The sequence below is a fragment of the Anabrus simplex genome, chromosome 7 (genome assembly GCF_040414725.1).
Source record: "Anabrus simplex isolate iqAnaSimp1 chromosome 7, ASM4041472v1, whole genome shotgun sequence".
NCBI classification, from domain to species: domain Eukaryota; kingdom Metazoa; phylum Arthropoda; class Insecta; order Orthoptera; family Tettigoniidae; genus Anabrus; species Anabrus simplex.
The window spans coordinates 342,703,718-342,729,115 of record NC_090271.1 but is presented as its reverse complement, the minus strand read 5'-3'; the positions used below and the strand labels follow the sequence as shown (position 1 = coordinate 342,729,115).

Genomic DNA, 25,398 nt, shown 5'->3' with positions numbered 1-25,398 from the left:
ATGAATGAATGACTAAAGATGATATTATCAATTTTGGTGTGTTCTAAATGATCTAGGATGCCTGATGCTGGCATATCAGTGTGTGTTCCACACCAGACATTTACTTGATTTCCTGAGTCCTAACTCTACTTAAAGAAGACATATGCCAAGAAGATCACAACATTGACTTTTGTTTTATATGTATTTTAATGTTATAATTATTCCTGCAACACTGTCTTTGCCTTGTATATGTATGTTTTATTTGGTTGAAGATGGCTGAAACTAGTCCCAAGACTGATGTTATGTGCCAGCCCTATACAAGAACCTCATTTATCCGGCCCTCATTATTCCAGATCAAAAACAATAAAAATTTATTTTTACTTGTACAGTATTTCTTTTACGGCGTCGACTCTTCTTGAATACCTTTTCCGCCAAGGGTAGTTAAGGACAGGAACTGGAAGTAATTCGGCTACAGTCTATCAAAGGTACTGTCCCGGCGTTCGCCTGGAATTGAGTATGGGAAACCGTGGAAAACCATTCCCAGGACGGCTGAGGTGGAATGCGAACCCATGTTCTTCTGAATGCAACACACTATTAAATCACTGATGGTGAATTCGAAAATGAAACCGGCGCTTCATCATAAGAAACGATGACTCATGGAGAAGCAACAATGCAGCTGGACAAAGTGATGGCCTATTTAGAATCCTTGACTGAAACCACACCGGCAGGACTGTTGTTAGTAGAACGTCTTCGTGATCGTGCTGTGCGCAAATGCTATACAAATATAAAACAAAACAAAAATTTGCAAATTATTTTAGTGCATAAAACAGTCATAAATGTAAGAAAAGTGTTCTTATGTATTTTTTGTACAACTGAAAAAAGGTATTCTTTTTGTTTTTGTTTTTCGGATTATCTGGATTTTCGAATCTGTATCAGTTCTGGTCCCACTTAATCCGGGTAAATGAGGCTTGTAGGGTGCAGCCGGCCTTTCTGTGTATTGTCCTCGTCGGCCGGCTTACCTGCGAGTTTCTTGGAGATTCAACGGGAATGTTCTGCCTCTAGTGACATCGCAAAATTTCTGCCTCAAATCACCTGTGCTATAAAAAGAGAGCCTAAGCCACGGACAGTCAGTCAGTCAGTCAGTGCTGGACTCGGAGTGACAGTTGGGCTCTGAGATGGAGTCGGTGTGAGACTCTGTGTGCTGGGCTGAGGGCGACAGAGGTGTTGGCTGTTGCTAGTGTCCCACCCAGATCTGAACCAGGAGCTGTTGTTGTTGTGGTGTCGGAGAGACCAGTGAGTGTACGGACTGGAGACGACTGAACAGAAAACTATACTGTGTGTTTGTATATTTCTATGTGAGTCAGCGAGGGAAGCCACTGTCAAGAATGTGAAGGTAAATGGACCTGTGTTAATGTTTGCTGTTGCGGGTATCGTTCTGCTGTTGAACACTGTTTAGCTGTTCACTGCATGCGACTCTGTGAATTACTGGACTATCCGTGGAATCGAACCAACGAACAGTCATCATGAGTTGTGTAGCCAGTGGCACTGTGTTCAAATCCAGCAGTTTACGCACAGCTGAAATGGATATGGGAAAGTGAAAGTAAGGATTAAGCGTCACTAATCCCTGGGTAGAGTAGCGGGACGGACCTCCTGCTGTGCCATAAGGAAGAGAAATTTGCAAATAGACAGTAATTAGTAAGTGTGGCCATTCACAGCTAGTTAGAATTGTGTGTGTGCCTACTGAAATAGAGTAATGAAACAGATGGAGTTTTATTCGTAACATTATTTACTTGATATATTGTATTGAAAAGGTGGACCCCTCTTGTCAATTTATTCTTATAAATGCACTTCAATACGGAACAGAAATGAAATTTATAGCTTATAATAACAGTCGTAAGGAAACAAATCAAATACGACGTGCACAATACTTGTCAGGCATAATCCATGTATGACAGGCATATCAACACAAAAAAAATGCACAAGACATCAGTTAAAAGAAGTGACAAGAGTCAAAGAGACTGTACAATACAGCTGAACAATTTTTTTATACAGCCTTTTTTTTGCTAGTGGCTTTACGTCACACCGACACAGGTAGGTCTTGTGGTGAGGATGAGATAGGAAAGGCCTAGGAGTTGGAAGGAAGCGGCTGTGGCCTTAATTAAGGTACAGCCCCAGCATTTGCCTGTTGTGAAAATGGGAAACCTTGAGAAACTATCTTCAGGGCTGCCAACAGTGGGATTCCAACCCACTCTCTGTGATTAGAATTTGATACGGAAAATGAAGCTGATTACTTGCAACCCACTATCTCCCGAATGCAAGCTCACAGAAGATACAATAAAACTTTTGTACCCACCTATTCAATACATTAAAAACAATTATAAAATTTGGATCTCATCCTTATTTTATTGCTTAAATATTAAAACATAGGACATGTTTCGTTCATATTTTGAACATTTTCGACTATAAATATTCTTACAAGGTTAAATGATAACATTGTTTTAGAACTTACACTTATGGTTTGCCACTGACAAACTTATCCATAATAAGCTTTGAAAAACCTCTTAAATATTAAAATGTTTGTATATTACGTCGTCTTATTGAAAATAATAATTAAGTTTCAACCTTTAAAACCTTATTCTAATATTTAAAATACAGTGTCAATACATTTACAATCTGTTGAATTGCTTTATGTTTTCAAATTATTTGTTGTATACACATTCAAACATTTTGTTACTAATGGTGTAACTTTTCACATATTATACTGTATGGAATCTGTATATTAAAAAAATTCATGAAAACTAAAGTCAGTCAGTCCGGCCATTTTATCCGGTCGATTTCCTTCATTCTTTTCTTAACTGAAAGGTATTCATGCACAGATTTGTCATCAGGTACTATAAATCAATTAATTTCCGCCTTCCTCAAATTATTTGAATTTTTCAACTTTTTGTCTCTTTGAAGCAATCATATCTTTGGTTCTAATTAAGGTACGGCATTCGTTTTGACCTAAGAACACTCAGGGGATCGAGCTCTTTCATTTGAGCTCTTAACTATTCAAATTGGTTGATTCTGAGGAAAGTCATGAGTGCACATTCAATTTGACGTCTCATTTCTTCAACATTTTTTCTCATTGAAGCAATCATATCCTTCATTCTAATTGAGGTATGCAGTTCGTTTTGGTCTAAAAACACTCAGTGGATCAAGTGCTTTCTTTTGTAGTAATAACTACTTATATTGGTAGATTCTGAGAAAAGTTATGAGTACACTTGTCTCCATGACGAAGATCTTTGAAGGACTTTTTAATATTTTGGCGCGTAGTGTTGTTCCGAGGAATGTTTAATTCAATTTCTTTGTGTGATTTATTTTCAAGTGTTTTGTTGACATAATATTACATTCTATTCCCGCAGCAATCATGTGCTTTGTTTCATTAACTCGAAATTTTGCAAATACATCCGTGAGGATAGTAATGAACAACACCCTACTTTGTGCACTGCGGGCGGAGCCAGCGGGAAACTGCTAGTTGGAATCTTAACACACTCTCAAAACAAGTTGAAGAAACTAACAACTTTTAAATCATTCGGCACATTCATATGAAAATAACTTTCCTGTTACAGATATGTCAACAGACTTTCTTACGTAAACTTTGATGAAATTACCATTTGAATGTCACCAAAGCTTGTTTATCACAGAGTCCCTGCTTATGTCTGTACGATCGCCCTACACCGGTCAAGACTACAAGCCATTTATGAATTTGACAAATTTGAAGTTAAATATTTAATATAGGACAAAATTCATAACCTACAATCAACAGTGCACATCAGTTTTGTCACTTTTATGGACGAATAGTATAATACTTAAACCAAACCTCAGCTGTTTTGAGTGTGTAATGATTCCAAATCAATACAGTATAATATGTGAAAAGTTACACCAGTAGTAACAAAATGTTTGAATGTGTATACAATGAATAATTCGAAAACATTAAGTAATTCAACAGATTGTAAATGTATTGACGTTTTATTTTAAATATTAGAATAAGGTTTTAAAGGTTAAAACTTATAATTATTTTCAATAAGACGTTTAAGAGGTTTTTCAAAGCTTATTATGGATAAGTTTGCCAATGGCAAATTATTCTATCTATGATCATTATCAATGTTACCATTTAACCTTGTAAGAATATAGCTGAAGATGTTCAAAATATGAACGAAACATGTCCTATGTTTTAATATTTAAGCAATAAAATAAGGATCCTAATTTTATAATTGCTTTTAATGTATTGAATAGGTGGATACAAAAGTTTTATTGTATCTTCTTTAATAGACTTTCAATACAGAAAAATGAGGATAGTCTCTTGCAATGCAAGCTCACAGCCGCGTGCTTTATCGAATCTACTTTACGTCGCACACTGGTGGGTCTTATGACGACGATGGGATGGGAAAGAAATAGGAGTGGAAAGGAAACGACCAGGTACAGCCCCATCATTTGCCTGGTGTGAGAACAAGAAGCCAAGGAAAACCATCTTCAGGGCTGCCGACAGTGGGGTTCAAACGTAGTATCTCCCGAATGCAAGCAGACCGGCTACGTGATCCACATGGCGCAGCCACTCATTCAGTCAGGAATTCGAGAGCCGAGAGTTGCACAAATCGCAAACTTTGTTGAGAGGACACTACAATGGATCTTGAACCTGATGAATACAGGTGCTTGACGAGATCAGTTCATTCCAGAGCAAGCAGGCTTCTGTTCTGGAAAATCACGATGAGGACAAACAAATCCCACGTGTGGCCTTTATTGATCTAACTGTGGCACACAACACCATGAGTCACAGAATGCTCCTGACAAAAGTCTACTGCCTAACCAAGGACTACAACCTAATAAGGAAGAGCTTCCTCTCAAGACCAGCGCAGGAAGAAAATCACCTCTTAAAATGGAGGAGCAAGGTGGATGATCCTTTCCTCAAGAACTGGTCCCAGATGGAGAGCTCTCTTATCTGGTATAGAGAACTTAGAATCACCTGAGTGAGGGAGCATGGCGAATGTTAGTATGATGTTAGTGTTCTTTGCTCCAAGCAAATGACAAGATGGTATTAGCTGTTCACTACTGGACATTTCAAGTCAGAGTCAGATACAGAAAGAAGAAGAACGATGCTATAAATATTAGTTAATGTTTATTATTCTATCTATGATCATTATCAAATATTATGCTATACATCTGTCATTTACGGGACATTGTGAAATAAAAATCCTCAGAGATAGTTCCATTAAAATATTGTATTAAATTCTGGTGTTAATATAAATTCTGAGATTACAGTAGATGTCCGTTAGAGTGAGAATTCATAACGGCAAAAAATTTACTCCCTATAACGGATTGTTGTTATATCCAACTTTTTGTAAAAGTTGGGGTGAACCTTGCACACATAAAAATCAATATGAAATGGCAATCAGTTTGTTCAAAACTTTCATTTTTGCAGATTTCCATACTACAGCTTACTTGTTAGTTATTTTTCTAATTCTGAGACAATGCGAACAAGTATGCTCAATTTTACATTCCGAAAAACTGGAGTGGCTTCCATGGCAAACGTTTCAGTTTTCTTATTCAAACAGAGTCACCTAACGTAACCTAATATGTATCATGACAACATATATCAAGCGCCAGTAAGGTAATGATAATCTTTTCGCTATAAATTTACATAGGAATAGCCTTTCCAAAATTTAACCAGACACGATGAAATATAGTGATTAACACGATTTCTCACTTAGCACATTGCAAATTTAAAGTCTTGATTCAAGTCTTATTAAATCTAAATAAAAATACCTGGCTTATCGTGTCACAAACTTTCATAGGATATACACTTCATGATTTAGCCAAACTAGGTAAAGACATCGAATTTTTCAAACAGTGTATCGCTCACAATTTGACACCCAACTTTCTTAAAAGCAAATCTAAAAATCATTGATTTTCTTTTCAAATTACTAAAACCCAAACTAGAACAAATAAGTGGCTGAGAGACGAGATCAAATTTTTGTACAAGAAAAAATCCTTCCTTAACCATAGATAATACGACACTCACCTCAAAACTAAAAATTTACTTTTGAATGCTCACTGGAACCTATTTCAAGCCCAAGTTGACAACAGATTATCTACTGAATTATCAAAGAAGCAACAAACCCTAGAGAAAAAACTGCATACGTTAATGAACTCTAAACTTAACAACAACTATGCTAAAGAAATTAACAAAAACACTAGGCCTAACATACCCAACCAATTTCACCCTCCGATCACAAATCTGTCCAAAGTACCACTGATGGCCAAGTGCACGAACCCCGTTTAGCGTAATCAGCGTTTAAGATTCTTCTTAAACCTTGTTTAAATGAAACTGCGGAGCATCATTCCTGATTATTGTCGGTTAAAGTTAACCAGTAAAGTTCGAGCGGTTACCAAACATAAACAGTGATTAGCAGTGAAGGCAAAATGGCTGCCAGATTTGGAGATGATATTGAAGATGAACTTTTATATTTGGAATATCTGGAGCAGAATGGAAATGAGCGCGAAGGTATAATAGTGGAGAGAGGTGATCCTTTTGAAGAACTTAGTGATAGGAAATTTTTGGAAAGGTTTCGCTTATCTAAACAAACAGTTTCATTTCTTCTGGAAACAATGCAAAATAACCTACAGTTTCCAACGCAGAGAAATAATCCTATTTCTGCTATCAACAGACTGCTCACTGCATTGAGGTATTATGCTACTGGTTCCTTTAACATAATTGTAGGTGATACTACTAATATACACAGAACAGCAGCAGCTCTGATTATACACGACGTGAGTAATATCATAGCTTCCTTCAGGCAACGCTATATTTATTTCCCAACATCGCAAGCAGAAAAGAGGGAGGTAATGGAAAGCTTTTTTAATATTGCTAGATTCCCTGGTGTAATTGGAACCATCGACTGCACCCACGTTCGCATCAGATCTCCAGGTGGAGAAAATGCCGAGATATTTCGGAATAGAAAAGGTTATTTTTCCATACATTGTCAGACAATAAGTGACAGTAATTTACTCATGAGAGATAATGTAGCTAGGTGGCCTGGTTCTGTCCACGACAGTACAATATTTCAGAACTGCAGTAAGAGGGCACAATTCGAGAGAGGTGAAATACAACATGGTTATTTATTGGGAGATAGTGGATATCCGTGCAAGCCATTTCTCTTAACACCTCTACCGAACCCGCAAACCAGAGAAGAGCATACGTACAATAGGGCACATATTAAGACAAGAAATACCGTAGAAAGACAGTATGGTGAATGGAAGCAGAGGTTTCCTGCTCTTTCTGTTGGTTTGAGGTGTGAAGTCCATAAAGCTCTAAATATAATTGTTGCTACAGCAGTATTGAACAATATTGCAATTTCAACAAGAGAAGAAAACCCTTCGGATGATTTAATGGTTCAGCACATTATCGAAGAGCTCCAGCAAGCTCGAGGTCCTGATATCGAAGATGGCGAACAATTAAATCCAGTACACCAAATGTACAGAAATGATGACAATGCTGGCACAGCAGTGAGCCAGGCTTTAATAAATGGTCATTTCAGGTGAGTGAAATTTATTAACTTTTAGAAAAACCATACACTTTAGCAAATTAGTATTCTATCGACCGGTCACATTCCTCATTGTCCTAACCTACTAGCACAAATGAACTTGACTTTTATAGAAAATGAAAATAAAAGTACGCTAATCTTAACACTTGCTGCTTTACAAAACCACTTAGTTTGGCCTATCTTCGTTCTTGTTCATATTTTGCCAGTATTTTAGTTTTTCTTTCATAATGTTTAGTTTTAACTCTTATTTCCATTTCTTTCTCATGTTCCTTTCTCATTACTTCTAACTGATAATCCAACACTGAAATTCTTCTTTCACAGGCATCTGTAATTTTGTCTCTGGGTGTTGACAGTCTACGCCGACGAGATTTAGCTCTATTTGATAATACAGTATCAGCTGATGTTGAAGGTTGTACTGCTGTATGTGAAGACGGTAGGCATGGTTGAGTCAATGAATTTATGGGAGGTTTGATTAAGGGATTCAGTGCTTCCGCTTGACCTTGACTTTGAGTACAAGTTTCTGCCGCGTCAGCAGATGGTGCTACTACAGCTGGCAGTGTTCCTGTTTCGTGTGCCTCAGTTTCGTTACATCTTTCTTCCAGTTCCACGTCCTCAAACGGAAGGACTAAAACTGAAAAAAGAAGAAAACGTGTAATTAATATGTTCAGTTGGAGGTTAACTGTTAAATGCCTGATACAAATTGCATTAGTGTACTCTGTGTCCATACACTTACCTTCATTCACATGTCCTTGGTATAAAGCATCTGAATCATGAGCGTTCATAAGTGGTGTGATAGTCGGTTGTATTAGGGCCATAACCTTTTCAGTAGTTTTAGACAATGTGGGCTTAAAGTTACCACCACCAGTTGCGTTCATCATCACTTTATTGTCTGCACATATTTTTCTTGTTTTCCTTTTCAAGTTCTCATAACAGGTCTTCAAATTTCTTGCACTCCTGCAAGAGACACCTGGAAAAAAAAAAAAAAAACAGAACTATAACATGCTGGAGTGACAACACTATTTTGCTTTCACTATTTATGAAATTAAGGAGCATCTACTCTTAATTATAGTTTTGAAGTACTGCTTTTGAAAATAATCTGAATTTAGAAGGCTATAAATCGCAATAGCACAGATAAATAGAATTATAATATTCGGGTGTATTAATATTGTTTTTTCGTACAATTTTACGGGAATAAATAAACCCAAGTACTTTTAGTTGTAGTTTTGTAGTACCAGTACTCGTATTGTACAGGAAATAATCTGCCATACTATATATTCTGTTGACCAATTTTCATAACCTAACTCGAAATACTGTATTAATTCACAATAGTACAGAGAAATATAATGCTTACCTGCAATAGAATTGAATTCTTCTGCTATTTTCTCCCATGTTTCATGTTTCTGCTTTACTGTAACTCCATCTGTCTTTTTATTTTCTATGACATCTTTGTGTCTGATCACTAATTCAGCCACAATATCGGTTTCAAAATCCGAAAAATTGGACGACCTTTTCCTCTTTTGTTCATCCATGTTTCTAATAAGTACTTCCAGCTTCCAGCAAAAAATAAATTAATATTCTTCCTTTTTCTTCTCCTTCCTGAGAGGTGTGGTTCTAACAAAAGAAACACGAAATCGTCGAAGCGCGTTCACTATTCTTCGCTACCAAGTTAAACATCAGGGTAGTGTTTAATTCTACTGCCAGCTAAACATGCTTAACTAAACATTGATTAAGAATGGTGCTCCACACTTCCCTCTAACCAGTCCTTAAATTTAAACGATGTTTACGTACACACTGGTTAGCTGAATCTTAAACGAGGTTTGTGCACTTGGCCATGAGTGAAGACGAAAGTTCCATTTTGTCCAAGGGCCCTAAACACAATGGGCCTAATTTTAACACTCTGAACACAGCCATCACTAGAACAGTGGAAGCAGAATGAGCCATTAACAAATTGCCAGCAGATAAACAAGACGAAGTAAGATTTGAAGTAAGAAGAAAATTAAACTCCATTCTCAACCCAAAAAACAATATTAACTCCAGTATTTCACCCCTTGCTCATAACGACAATAGCTACAAAGATTTGATTCTCATACAAAAGCTATACATGCTCTAAGAAAGAAAATCAATTATAATAATCTTATAATTACGAAAGCAGATAAAGGCAACACTACCGTTATAACGGACAAGAACGAATATGTAAGCAAAACAAATCAATTTTTTAAAGATAGCTCATTCTCTACAATAAAAAAAGACCCTATACCGAGAATCCAACATCAACTTAAACAGATCCTCAAGAATATTTCATGTCTTTTGACAGATCAGGAAAAAACTAAATTAATTAATATGAACCCAGGTTTACCCACCGCCAAAGCCTTCCCTAAAATACACAAAACTGGTGTCCCCATTCGCCCGATCATTAACTATAGACCGAGTCTGTTATACAAAGCATCACAATTCGTTCAAAAATTTTTAGGAAGAAACTATCATTTCTTGTCAAACAAATCTGTCAAAAACACTAAAGAACTGATCGTTAAATTAAAAATGTTTAACATTCAATCCAATCATTCTCTCCACTCATTTGATATTGTAAACATGTATCCTAGCATACAAATCTCCAAAGTATACCCCATCGTTCAAAACAATTTAAGCAAATACAGCGGCCTAAGTATATTAGAAATACAAGATTTCATGTCTATGCTTAAACTAGATATAAGCAACAATTATTTCACTTTCGAAAATGTTATTTATCAACAAGAAGGACTGGCTATAGGATCGCAGGCCTCAGGTATCTTAGCCGAGATTCACTCGGATTTTTTGGAACACACCAAAATTGATAATAATAATAACTTTAACAACATCCTTTTCTGGACAAGATTTGTAGATGACACTATAGTAGTTATGGATGAGAGCATCACAAACGCAGCTATCACCCTCATTAATTTAAACAACATTGACCCACACATAAAATTCACACCTGAATCAGAAATTGAATGGAAAATAAATTTTTTAGACCTAACTATTATCAGGCACCCAAGCTACTTAAGATATAAGATTTTCAGAAAACCCATCCAAACAGTCACTACAATCCGTCAAGATTCTTCACACCCCCAAATTCAGAAACGAACAGCGTACAACAGCATGGTATACCAAGCCTTCAGTGTTCCAATGTCTAAAAAAGAACTCAAAAATGAGTTGAACACTCTTCGTAATATAGCTAAATCCAATGGACACAACAGTTTTTTTATTGAAAAAAAAATAAATATAAACATTGCCCCTCTACGACTCTGAAAAAAGATAAACAAAACAACTCCTCCTTTTCTATATTTACCTTCAACAAACAAATCTACAAAGTCACCGTCTTTAAAAAGCACGATGTAAAAGTAGTTTTCAAAACCAACAATAGGAACGCACAAGTCTGACATAATGCCACATTCATAAACAAGTTCAACAGTTATTCAAAATCGGAAGTATACAGGATTATTTGCAACAGTTGTAATTCTTTTTACGTCAGACAGACCGGGAGGTATTTTAACATAAGGTACTCGGAATGCATCAATGCCCTGAAGTACAATACATTTTCAGCTGTAGGCTAGCATATGCATGACTATAATCACAAATTCACAGACATAAAACAAGATAGGGAAATTCTCAAAACCATCAATAAATGACCCCCCTCCTTAACATTACCAAAAGCTGCTTCATACATATAGATCAATATTTCAACCCGAATCATAATCTTAATGAAATTTCAGAAAAGCCAAATATCCTTTTTGACCTTCTAATTCCCATTTTTAGAAATGCCAAACCAACAAGTCATAATTCAGTTTTTCATAATATTCACAGCACCTTCCCACATCCTTCAGCCACGCCTTAATCCCCCCTCCCCTCCACCCCCCTTTCCTTCGCAACCTCTCGCCTTGTCCCAACCCTCTTCCCTGACCTGCCTCTCCCTCCTTGTGCCACCCCTTCCTTTTCCTTTAAATCTCACAACCGTTAGTATGAGGCACACACACACACACACACACACACACCACATGCCGCAATGAGAGATAAGTCTCATATTGTCATATAACCTATGCCATCTAACACGCTCTCTCCTTCAATTCATTAATTAAATTTTATCTAATTTTATACAGGTTAACTTCATGGACACCACAATGAATTGCAAATTTTATTCCAGACACAATGTATCTGTTTTAACCACATCTTTATATGCCATCCAGACAGTGTCCAACAACATTTCAGCACGATTTAAACAAGCACTATGAGAGCATTTCATTTTATTACGCTGATTGATGCTAGCAGTTCTGCGTCAGCTGGTGGTTGTTTACACCGGCGTTCAGTGACTTGCATACGGCTAACACCACTCAAGCAGATTTGGTGATTAACTACAGGATCAACATTTACCAGTTCCCGGTTTACAATTGAAATTGCAATGTTTAGCAGTGATGGAACTAATAGTTCTGTGAATATTGGTGTGTGAAAGAGTCTCGATGATGAACATACTCAAGATTCCAAGAATTTAGAGCCTAGTTTATTCTCATAATTTTAATATCAATTGTATACATTTGTTCATTTGTTTTCTGTCAATTATGTGTATGTACATTTCTTTAGTTATTAGATGTTTTATATTAAGGCTGAAGATGGCCAGCCCAGGTCGAAACTAGTCCCTAGTTAATGTAAATCAAAATATTGCACATATAGTAATGAAAGGAGGACCATTACAACATTAATTTAATAATTATTACTGTGGTCACAAACTGCTTACTGCTTAGTACGATCACATTTCTCCTAGCCCTGAAAATGTTCTTTGTCATCCCTCACCAGGATTACCTGATTCAAGAACTGGAAAAAAAAAAAATCCAAAGAAAAGCAGCTTGATTTGTTCTGGGTGATTTCCAACAAAAGAGTAGCGTTACAAAAATGTTGCAAAGTTTGGGCTGAGAAGAATTGGGAGAAAGACAATGAGCTGCTCGACTAAGTGGTATGTAATACCAATATAAATGGTCCGTTATTGGACATTATAAATTTTCCAGCTAACTCATTCCTGGGTGCCAGCGTTTTGCCCCCGTGTGCTAGGCTGGGTTCATCAGTTAGTACCTAGCACACCTACCAAGACGCATGGCTAGTGCACACCGTGAAGGCCACTGCGTAGGCTAATTGTAGCCATCGGCAGTGCCAATGCACTATGAGAGACTTTGTCTCACTACCAAAAATTGATGCCTGCTTGGCCATCAAATGATATAGAACTATATCATCTATATCATAAGTGGTTCCGAGCTGTCAGCGGAGAAATGGTGTGAAATGACATTAGTAGACGAATAAGTTTGTGTGGCGTCTTTAAAAGTAGGAAAGATCACAATATGAAGATAAAGTTGGAATTCAAGAGTACAAATTGGGGCAAATATTAATTTATAGGAAGGGGAGTTAGGGATTGGAATAACTTACCAAGGGAGACGTTCAATAAATTTCCAATTTCTTTGAAATCATTTAAGAAAAGGTTAGGAAAACAACAGATAGGGAATCTGCCACCTGGGCAACTGCCCTAAATGAAGATCAGTATTGACTGATTGATCCCTTGTAAAAGGAACATGATTTCCAACACAGATTATTGCCCTCACACAGGAGGAAGGCCAGGAGAGTTGCGTGAAAACGGGAAATGGCCTTGAATTTCTGAACTTTCACAGGGTAAATTACACCTTCAGGAAGAAAGCCGTTAGCCTTAGGAAAGTTCAGTTTTGTCTCCGGTCTTAACTGATATTGTTGAATAACACAGCAAGCATGTCTGACGAGGAAACGGTACGAAGTCAGACGGCAAATTTCAATTTGATTTTTACATATTCATGAAGGTATTTTTAAGCTGAAACAGGTAGTGCAAGTCTAATTTTTTGCTGGTCCTTTACTAAGGGGCCATTTGGGAGCTCAAAGTTGGCGGTGCGCGCAGTGAATTGTACAGTACATGCCTGCACACGTCATTGCTCACGGCCAGCGACTGCCTTGCCTCGCCTTCTCTCTCCACTCCTTCAGTTCTCCTCTGTCCCCCACAACATACGGCTGCCTACAGTTGTGCACACGGGATTGCGGGTCAAGACTGACGTTAGTTAGGGCATTTTATTTACAAAGATGAATTCATTATGGAATAAATAAACAATAAAAATTGTTTACAAGTCACTACTTAACATACAAATAATACATAATAAAATCATTTGCATCATCATGACATTCAAAGTGTTCAAGAAATGACTTTATTCTAACATAGTCTAGCATTGGTTCATTGTTCATGGCATGATAGTGAAAATCTAACACAAAATGAGAATAACAAAACACAAGACAGCAATGTGCGCACCTTATAAACGAAAAATTGGTACAATCATTTCCAGCACACCTTTTATCAGTCAAATAATGAAAATTAGTTTGCGAGACAGTATGAGATTGTGCTATATTGTCAGTAATAGAATAACCACCTGCTTTCCAACCATATTTCGGCATTGGTACAAAACAATCAGCTTGTAATTGGTTATGTGCTAGAGTAGAACACAGCCGGGAAGGCGGTTTCAAGAGGGTTGCGCAGCAACATTCCCGCACTTTGTAGTGTGACGTGTTTTTTGCTGAGCCAATAGAATCATTTCAGCAAGAGGTGCCTGTTTGTGCGGGTCACGAGTGAATGTTTTGAGTTTTATTTGTAAATATCATAATCAACGAATTTAGGGAACTATTTGCGTGTGTACGAAAGATCCAGGAAGAGCAAAATGACAAGTATTCCATTGACAGGCGAGGAAAATAGTATTTAGAGTGTGTTTGTATTTCCTAAGCATGCAGCAGCAGGCATTCATAGGCGGGGAAGGCGAGGAACGCCATGTTGCCACGCTTCAAAAGAAGACAACACTCGCGTATGGTATCGGCCTGCAAACAGTACAGAGGATAAAACAAGCTACGGAAATAAAAACAATGCAGTGTTCAGGTCGCCAGGGAAGAACCCTAAGCCAGTGACGGACCTCAGTGATTTCAATAAAAATGTTCTCCGTACTACAAAATTTGATATGTATAAAAATGGCGAATATCCTATGGCATTGAAACTGGGCCGTCCATTTACCTTCCTTAATATCTCGAAAATTTTCCTCAACAATTTCTTGGGGTTTGATGTTAAAATTAATTTAGACTTTCAGGAAACATTTAAGCCCACGAAAAGTATAGGTCATTGCTTTGGATTTCAAGATATAACTGAATGAAAAAATGTTTACATATTCATGCTGTTATGCGCTCTGCACTTCTTCGCCTTTCATTTCTCTCAACTTCCACTTACCTTCTTTAATATCTCGTAAATTTTCCTCAACAATTTCTCAGGGTTTGATGTTAAGAATTAATTTAGACTTTCAGGAAACATTTAAGCCCATGAAAAATATAGGTCATCGCTTTGGAATTCAAGATATAACTGGATGAAAAATTGTTTACACATTCATGCTGTTATGAGTAGACAAATTGGCATCACGGCACCTCATACTTCTGTCTCTCTCTGCGCAACGAAACCGCCTTCCGGGCTGCGTTCTACTCTAGTATTTGACTAGTTATAATGAAAAGTCTGTTTTTTGGTTTTAATTTTGACTGGCCGTGTAAATTCTTTACCCAGCAAATGTTGTCCATTCGACAGACTAAACATTTTAGTTGTCGGAAGAGTCCAAGATCACACGACTGGTAAAGGTACGTAATTCCTTACGGTATGTATTCAATTTGTACATGTTTGTTCGTCAAGGATTCAAGTTGTGCACTTTTGCCCTGGCCACTGAATGAATCTATGAGAAGAAGATTTCTTCAGTCTTCCTGTAATTGCTGATGAAAAACGTTTTGAAGCCAGTCACGTACATGCCCTTTCTCCATTTTCCCGGAAGACGAACAATCAATTATGACATATTTAAAGGCATCCATGTAGGCTTTGAAACTTTCTTATACTCTAGGTCCGAACTTTCCATTAATTCCTTGGAAAATGATCAAGAACAAATGTCCCATTTCTCCGGCTTTAGAAATGTTATATTGCACTGTGTGGGAGTGCGTAAAACTATTTCGGCAAACAGGCGTAGCAAGAACATCTTTTACACCACGAAAATCATAACTTCTCTGTGTTGCTATTTCGTTCTCAAATCGGGACTGGTCTGAATTCCAGATATTGGCAACCGGGATCTCTTTCTTTTCTTGCAATTCATTAATGAATGTTAGAAACTTTTTAGCCACTTCGTGTCGTACTTCTTCGTCTGTTTTAAACGTTTTACTGACTAGTTTGATTACTTTTCGGAACCGAATTTTCAAACACCTTTTAATGTTTGTCAATTATGAGTCGCTTTGGAGAGAGCGTTTGGGGCAATACAACTTTCTACCCTCACCAATCCAACGCTCAATGTCCATTTTTGTGACATATAAATAACGCATCCTAGTCTTGGTGAACACTTCTTTCACATAAGCTCGAACCATTGCAAATTTCCTAATTTCTCCATTGTGTTCAATGTGGTTGACGATTCCATAAATTTGTCTCTGAGTCTTCTTATACTTCCGTACAGCATACATAATTCCTCGTTCCTTTATTTTTGATACATGTCCAACAGTGATTCGGAATCATAATCTTCCACTGACTTACACAGTCTTCCTCAACCATCACAAGACTTGTTATCTTCGTTAAACTCATCTCCGTGTTTGCGTTTTTTCAGTAATGTTGTCCCCTCCTCAACGCCATCTTCATCTTCTGAATCAACGAAAACGGCTTCTTCCTTCCAAAATTTCATCAAACGTTATCTTTATTTGTATATACATGATTTGCTGTTCATCAGAAAGCTCTATAGCTTCCTGAATATTAACACTGTAGGCATTAATAAGAGCTGCAATAATGTTGCAAGCAGCCATAACAACGTAAATAATCCAATGCGATCTCCTGTATGTGGAATAGCCATCAGTCGCGGAGAACGTGCCGAACACAATAGGACTCGCCGTCCCAAGGTGGGAGATAGAGGAGAACTGAAGGAGTGGAGAGGGAAGGCGAGGCAGGGCATCCGCTCTCAGTGAGCAGTGATGTGTGCCAGCATGTACTGTACAATTCAGGGCGCGCACCGTCAACTTTGAGCTCCCAAATGCCCCCTTAAAAAAGACCAGCGAAAAATTACACTTCCACTACCTGTTTCAGCTTAAAAAGACCTTCACGAATATGTAAAAATCAAATCGAAATTCGCCGTCCGACTTCATACCGTTCCCTCGTGAGCTCATATTTTGCATTCCATTCAGAAGTTAGAAGTTTATTCCGTGTTGAGTGATGTAGTGAAGGGTAGCAAATATTTGAGTGAATAGACTACGTAAAATTAGGAATAGAATCGTGTGAAGTTGACTAGCACGGAGCACATTTGTTTTGTGCAGCCCAGTTATGAATGCAGAACAAGTTGTGAAATCGTTTACAAAATTAAAATCCATGAAGTGGACAGGCATCCGCATCTTTCAACAGTGGTGCGTATGTTTAAACTCGTACGTTCGAGTTTCGACTCGAAGAGTTGTCACATTCAAGATGACGTCAAAAGTCACCCTCACACATGGCCGAGTTTAACCTCCAAATAATTCATGGTCGAAAATTGTACCCAGAAAACAATGTAATAATCCACTGGTCCAAAATATAAAGCTTTGAAAGAGTGTGATCTGCAGTAAAGCGCTGATACTTTTACTGATCCCAGTGCGAGTGTTTTTATATTTTGTTGTCTGGTGTTTTACACACCTTTTAATACACTGTTGTTAATATAAGACCCAGTGGAAAAGGTTTTCGTATTTGTTCCCTCGTCTTTTAGTACTCTCATCTCATCTTTAGAAACGGTAACGGACAGCCTATTGTATTGTAGTATTGTAGTGTAGTCGTATATTAATTACCTTATTGTTGTGTACTATCCCAGACAATATATCCCTCCGTTCATTTATTTTTTTGTAAATAAGTTATTTTTTAATTTAAATTTTTTCCCCCGTAAAGAATGGCTAAGGAGCGCGAGTGTACTTATTGTGGGTGTGGTGAGGCATTGAGGGGTATGAGGGAGGAGTTGGAAAGTTTGAGGGAGATAATTAGGATTCTCACAGAAGACAGGAAGGAAGATAGGACTCCCTCAAACAATGTACAGGTTACAGTAGGTGTACAAGAGGGAGGGGAAGGAAAGGGAGGAGTTGTAGAAGACAGGTGGTCTAAGGTTCTAAGGGGAAGGAGATTGCAGGCTAAGGGCTCTATTCAGGATCAGAATTCAGGACAGGTGTCTGTGCGAAATCGGTACGAGTCACTCCAGGTAGAACAACAGAGGGAAGATGAGGGACAGGGAACTGTTGGTGAGATGTGTAGAAGTAGGAGGAAGGGAAAAGGTAGGAAAGGGAAATGTAGATTAGAGGATAGGAAAAGACAGGTGGAACAGGGTCATGGGAAGGAGAAAAAGGAGGAGGAAGTAGCTTCTGCAGCTATCAGGAAAGATAGGGCTGACCAGGAGGGGAGGGGATCAAATGAGGTGGGTAGGGTTGAGGCTCTGGTCATGGGGGATTCCATCGTTAGACACGTGGGGAAAGTGTGTGGAGGAAAGGGAACCAGGGTAGAATGTTATCCAGGAATTAGGTTGAGGCAGATGTTGAGGAAAGTAGAAAAGAGGGAGGAGGGGAAGGAGAAGGTGGTAGTGTTTCACGTTGGTACCAACAACGTAAGGCAAGCTGATATACGTACCAACATAGTTGGAGATGTGTGGGATCTGGTAAATGCAGCACGGGTGAAGTTTAAGAAAGCGGAGATTGTTATTAGTGGAATACTGTGTAGGAGGGATACTGACTGGAGGGAGATTGGGGATTTAAATGAGACTATGGAGTGGGTATGTGGGAAACTGGGAGTGAAATTTCTAGATCCTAATGGGTGGGTAGGAGATAGGGATCTGCGCTCAGATGGCCTTCATTTAAACCGCAGTGGTACGAATAAGTTAGGAAATTTGTTTGGAAGGGTAATAGGGAGGTACATTCAGGGAAACGGGATGGCCTAGGGAGCGGTGATAAGGGAACAGGGAACTGGAAATCAAGTAGGGATGACATAAAATTGTTAGTGTTGAACTGTAGAAGTATTGTAAGGAAAGGAATAGAATTAAGTAATTTAATAGACATATATTTACCAGATATTGTAATAGGAGTTGAATCATGGCTGAGAAATGATATAATGGATGCAGAAATTTTCTCACGGCACTGGAGTGTGTATCGTAGAGATAGGATAGGAATGGTGGGAGGGGGAGTGTTCATTCTGGTGAAAGAAGAATTTGTAAGCTACGAAAAAGTTAAAGATGAGACACATGAAATTGTATGTGTAAGGCTCATTTCTAAAGATAATAGGCAACTTGATATATTTGGAGTGTACAGATCGGGAAAGGGTAGCACTGATGCGGATTCGGAATTATTTGATAGGATAGTCAGCTATGTGGGAAACGACATGGAAAGAAATGTGATTGTAGCGGGAGATCTGAATTTGCCAGATGTAAATTGGGAAGGAAATGCGAACAACAGGAAGCATGACCAAGAAATGGCAAATAAGTTAATATGGGAAGGACAGCTGATTCAGAAAGTGATGGAACCAACCAGAGGGAAAAATATCCTGGATGTGGTGCTGATAAAACCAGATGAGCTCTATAGGGAAACTGAAGTAATAGATGGTATTAGTGATCATGAAGCTGTTTTTGTGGTAGTTAAAAATAAATGTGATAGAAAGGAAGGTCTTAAAAGTAGGACTGTTAGGCAGTACCATATGGCTGATAAAGCAGGCATGAGGCAGTTTCTAAAAAGTAACTATGATCGGTGGAAAACGGTAAATAAAAATGTGAACAGACTCTGGGATGGGTTTAAAGAAATTGTTGAGGAATGTGAAAACAGGTTTGTACCATTAAGGGTGGTAAGGAATGGTAAAGACCCACCTTATTATAATAGAGAAATAAAGAGGCTAAGAAGGAGGTGCAGACTGGAAAGAAATAGAGTTAGAAATGGCTGTGGAAGTAAGGAGAAATTGAAGGAACTTACTAGAAAATTGAATCTAGCAAAGAAGGTAGCTAAGGATAACATGATGGCAAGCATAATTGGCAGTCATACACATTTTAGTGAAAAATGGAAGGGTATGTATAGGTATTTTAAGGCAGAAACAGGTTCCAAGAAGGACATTCCAGGAATAATTAATGAACAAGGGGAGTGTGTATGTGAGGATCTTGAAAAGGCTGAAGTATTCAGTCAGCAGTATGTAAAGATTGTTGGTTACAAGTATAATGTCGAGACAGAGGAGGAGACTAAGGCCAAAGAAGTAATAAAATTTACATATGATAACAATGACATTTACAATAAGATACAAAAGTTGAAAACTAGAAAAACGGCTGGAATTGATCAGATTTCTGGGGATATACTAAAGACAATGGGTTGGGATATAGTATCATATCTGAAGTACTTATTTGATTATTGTTTGGCCGAAGGAGCTATACCAGATGAATGGAGAGTTGCTATAGTAGCCCCTGTGTATGAAGGAAAGGGTGATACACATAAAGCTGAAAATTACAGGCCAGTAAGTTTGACATGCATTGTATGTAAGCTTTGGGAAGGCATTCTTTCTGATTATATTAGACATGTTTGTGAAATTAATAACCGGTTCGATAGAAGGCAATTCGGTTTTAGGAAAGGTTATTCCACTGAAGTAGGATTCCAGCAAGATATAGCAGATATCTTGGATTCAGGAGGTCAGTTGGACTGTATCGCGATTGACCTGTCTAAAGCATTTGATAGGGTGGATCATGGGAGACTAGTGGCAAAAATGAGTGCAATTGGACTAGACAAAAGAGTGACTGAATGGGTCGCTATATTTCTAGAAAATAGATCTCCGAGAATTAGAGTAGGTGAAGCTTTATCTGACCCTGTAATAGTTGAGAGGGGAGTTCCTCAGGGCAGTGTTATCGGACCTTTATGTTTTCTTATATATATAAATGATATGAGTAAAGGAGTGGATTCGGAGGTAAGGCTTTTTGCGGATGATGTTATTCTGTATAGAGTGATAAATAAGTTACAAGATTGTGAGCAACTGCAACATGACCTCGAAAATGTTGTGAGATGGACAGCAGGCAATGGTATGTTGATAAAAGGGGCTAAAAGTCAGGTTGTGAGTTTCACAAATAGGAAATGTCTTCTCAGTTTTAATTACTGCGTTGATGGGGTGAAAGTTCCTTTTGGGGATCATTGTAAGTATCTAGGTGTTAATATAAGGAAAGATCTTCACTGGGGTAATCACATAAATGGGATTGTAAATAAAGGGTACCGATCTCTGCACATGGTTATGAGGGTGTTTAGGGGTTGTAGTAAGGATGTAAAGGAGAGTGTATATAAGTCTCTGGTAAGACCCCAACTGGAGTATGGTTCCAGTGTATGGGACCCTCACCAGGATTACCTGATTCAAGAACCGGAAAAAATCCAAAGAAAAGCAGCTTGATTTGTTCTGGGTGATTTCCGAAAAAAGAGTAGCGTTACAAAAATGTTGCAAAGTTTGGGCTGGGAAAAACTGGGAGAAAGAAGACGAGCAGCTCGACTAAGTGGTATGTTCCGAGCTGTCAGCGGAGAGATGGCGTGGAATGACATTAGTAGACGAATAACTTTGAATGGCGTTTTTAAAAGTAGGAAAGATCACAATATGAAGATAAAGTTGGAATTCAAGAGGACAAACTGGGGCAAATATTCATTTATAGGAAGGGGAGATAGGGATTGGAATAACTTACCAAGAGAGATGTTCAATAAATTTCCAATTTCTTTGAAATCATTTCTGAAAAGGCTAGGAAAGCAACAGATAGGGAATCTGCCACCTGGGCGACTGCCCTAAATGCAGATCAGTATTGATTGATTGATTGATTGATATATTTTTTCACCGTACCCATACATACACAACGTAAACATAAAATGCATGTATGCCAAAAAATCATATCAAGTGTTTAAGACTACATTTCCCTGCTGGTTAGTTTTTATTTGTGCATTCAATAATATTTTTCTCGCTTGACACATTCTCTTTCCTTGTTCCCTACAGAAACATCCCAACAATGTTTTTCTGAAGAAAAGAGTGACTGAATGGGTCGCTATATTTCTAGAAAATAGATCTCCGAGAATTAGAGTAGGTGAAGCTTTATCTGACCCTGTAATAGTTGAGAAGCTCCGAATATGGACGAGTACAACCGCGATCTGATTGAATGGAAATCAAAGTTTTCTGAAAACCTAACAGACGACCACTTCGACGAGGCCGTTAATGACTTTGTCCAATTCTTAGCTTCAGTACCACATATTCTTCCCGGGCCGAAACACCCCGCCCAGAAATATTACGAACTGAGAAAGAATGGCCAACTAAATTCTACCCAACGTTCATATAGGACCTCTTCAAACCCTGAAAGATCAACGAAAAGGGGAAGAGAGAAGAGAAGAAGGAAGTACATGTATGAATCCACTCAGTTCTACTATTACAATCAGCGGCGAAAAGCCATACGCAATGTGTTTACAAACGAACAACCAATTTGCAGCCTGAAAGAAGATGTATTGCACACATTCTTTTCGGACATATTTTCTAGGCCTAACGACCACAAAAGACCAGAATACCCTCAAAAATTCACTGAGAGTGAAATCATGGAGACTAACGACCTATACAATCCGGTCATATCTAAAGAAGACATTATTCAGGCAACACAGAACATCAAGATAGACACCGCAAGCGGTCCTGACCACGTAATCGTCCGAGCTATTAAAAACAGCACGATTTCAGAGATAATCGCAATCATCGCCACTAGAATGCTAACAACAGGGTTAGTACCATCGACTTTCAAGAAAGCCCGTACAATTCTGGTTCACAAAGGAGGCGACGTAAACGATCCCAGTAACTGGCGTCCAATTACTATATGCTCAGTTATTAGACGAGTCATCGAGAGAGTTCTTGACAAACAGCTTCGGAACTACATTGGGTTTCATGACAACCAAAGGGGTTTCACCAATACACCCGGTACTTACATAAATACCTCAATTTTGGAAGCCGCTTTACAGCACACTAGGCAAGAAAAGAACGATGCATGCATTATATTTCTCGACGTTTGCAAAGCTTTTGATAACGTCGGACATGCGCACCTCCAGAGCACACTGGAGTCGGTCGGAGTTCCCGAAAAACTGACGAGACTGATAATTGCTCTACAAGAGGGAAACGTAACACAGATAGAGACATGAAAACAGGGAACAAAACCGATCAAAATTAATCGCGGTGTGCTTCAAGGCTCCCCTTTGTCACCGGCATTATTTAACATCGCTACCAATCATATTGTGGAAGAACTTTCTGAAGATTCTTTAGCAAGGAATTACGGTTACTCGATTGCAAACGAGGAGCCTAACCTCACTATAATGTGTTTCGCCGACGATACGGTAATATTTGGGAAAAACACTGAATCTGCTGCCGAACTAGCCAGGATCGCCATAGAAAGATTTAAGGAACTCGGCCTGCACATCAGCGCTTCAAAATCAGCTTGTCTTTCTATCAAGAAAGGTCGGCTAACGGAGGAGAATATCATCATTAATGACGACTGTGAAATTAAATCACAGTGCAACGGAAGTGCAATTCGTTACTTAGGTGTGAATTTCATCAATGAAATTAAACTGGATCCACAAGCCGTACTTGAAAAGACGCGAAACAAGATTGACACCCTTGTTAGCTCACCATTGCTGCAATCTGACCAGAAATTTTCAATTTTAAACAGTTCAATATCACCTACTCTTATTTATCCGCTCCAAGTTACTCCCCTAAACAAGATACCTCAATCTTTTCTATCAGATGCGGATAAAATATTAAAGAGTGGAACTAAAGAATTATTACAACTACCAGCAGACGTTCCGGATCACATGGTATACTCCGAAAGGAAGTATAAGGCCTCGGTTTGTTTCGCGCGACTTGGGAAGCCTAACTACAGCATATTAACATCTGTAATAAATTATCGCTTGCAAATAACGGCTACATTAATGCAACTAGAAACTTGGAACAAGAGCGTACAATTTGTTTGCAAGATCTAGGCATAGAAATGAATGATCGAGTTATGTCCAAAAATAGCCATCTTCCCAACGTAAGGAAGGTCCGACAGACACTACGAGACAGAGAAGTTCAGTCATGGACGAAGTTGCCGCACAAAGGAAAGGGCGCCGGACTCTTCCAGGAATACACGCCAGCGAACAAATGGATAAGAGATCACCGAGGCTTATCCTGTGCGGAATGGAGAGAGGCCATCAAGATGACAGCGAACGTGTGCGCCGTTCACTCCGTGCCAGGAAGGTCCCAGGACAACACCCTCTGTCGGCGTTGCCACAGAGAGCACGAAACCCTTGCCCACGTCCTGGGAGCCTGCCCTCACGGGGAGGTATTGAGAAATTCCCGCCATCATACAATACGACACATGATTGCGACCTCGCTGAGGGATCACGGTTTCACGGTGCACGAAGAGGTCTCTGGCCTAGCTACCGACGGGAGTAACAGACGTATTGACATGATAGCCTTTCAACCAGCTAGCAAGCAAGGACTAATCTTAGATCCCACAATACGCTTCGAGTCGCACGTTGGCCAGGCCGAAGAGGTGGACGCCGAAAAGAAGTCAATTTACCAGCCAACTGTAAACTACTATAAAGATAAATATCACCTAGACAATATTTCCGTCCATGGACTCATGATCGGAGCTCGAGGCACAATCCCTAAATTTCTTGTACAGCTATGGGATTCTCTCGGTCTCAGCCGGACACGACTCCACGACATCGCTATCGCCGCAATACGAGGTTCAGTGACCATACTCCGCAATCATCTATATAACATCTGACGAACCGTATTGCAAATCTATTCCTGAGCCTTTGGGGAATCTTCTACCTGGCACACTAGCAAAGTCAACAGTAACTTAGAAGACAAAATACTGTGTAGTCGACATACTTTGTCCTTGTGGCAGCCTCCGCATGGGGGAAGTTGTAATAATAATAATAATAATAATAATAATAATAATAATAATAATAATAATAACTAATCTACAAAATCAGTCATCCAACCTGGACCTTTTTTTTTTTTGTTGAGATATTAACTTGTTAATGGTTATGAATTTCATGTTTTTGGTCCGTATTGAACTGAGAATAATATATAAGTAATAATAACAACGTAAACGTTTCCACCTTTTCAATACTAAAATATATTCACAAAATTATAAATTACACGGTACTAGTTTCGACCCATCTAGGGGTCATCATCAGCCGTATTGGAGCAAAGATCACTTTTGGCGAAATCCTAAGAAATGTTATTTTAAAGAATAACAAGTGAAATGAGATGTTATTATGGTAATAGTTAATAATACAAGGAATATACATACTAAGAGGTTTTTAACAAAGAATAAAGTATAAATGGGGTGTTGTAAAATTATAATCATGGAAATCAGTAAGTTCTTGTATTGAAATGACATATATAAAATTATATATGGCTTAGGAAGAGGGCTTATGGTGGGGCTGAAGGGTGCGGGAGAAAGTGTAATTGTCTTGGAAAAGTACCTTTGATTAAATTTAGGATTGAGTTTAGGTTGGCTGCATTATTGTTTTTGAAGAAAGTGATAAATAGATCGAAGAGTATGTTGGGTTTCTCTGAGATTTCATTGAGATTGTGACTGGCATTAAAGTATTGGTCTAGGTGTATGTAGTAATTTTCATTATGTTGAGTAAAGGGCCCTTGTTTGCTAATACGAGGATGTCCATGTCTTGTTCAATATTGGTGAAATTATGGTTATAATCTTGCATGTGTTGGCCGATGGCTGAA

At 38.5% G+C, this 25,398-nt stretch overlaps 1 protein-coding gene across 1 annotated transcript in view; it reads right to left on the bottom strand.

Annotated features, from left to right (window-relative positions):
* Window positions 1–7,738: 7,738 nt before the first annotated feature.
* LOC136877638 (uncharacterized) overlaps window positions 7,739–25,398 on the bottom strand; it is a 131,359-nt gene continuing 113,699 nt past the window's right edge. The window contains exons 3-4 of the mRNA XM_067151831.2: window positions 8,296–8,529; window positions 7,739–8,193 (exon numbers count right to left, since the gene is read on the bottom strand). Coding sequence (XP_067007932.2) covers window positions 7,739–8,193; window positions 8,296–8,529 — 689 coding nt within the window. The remainder of the gene's footprint in view (window positions 8,194–8,295; window positions 8,530–25,398) is intronic.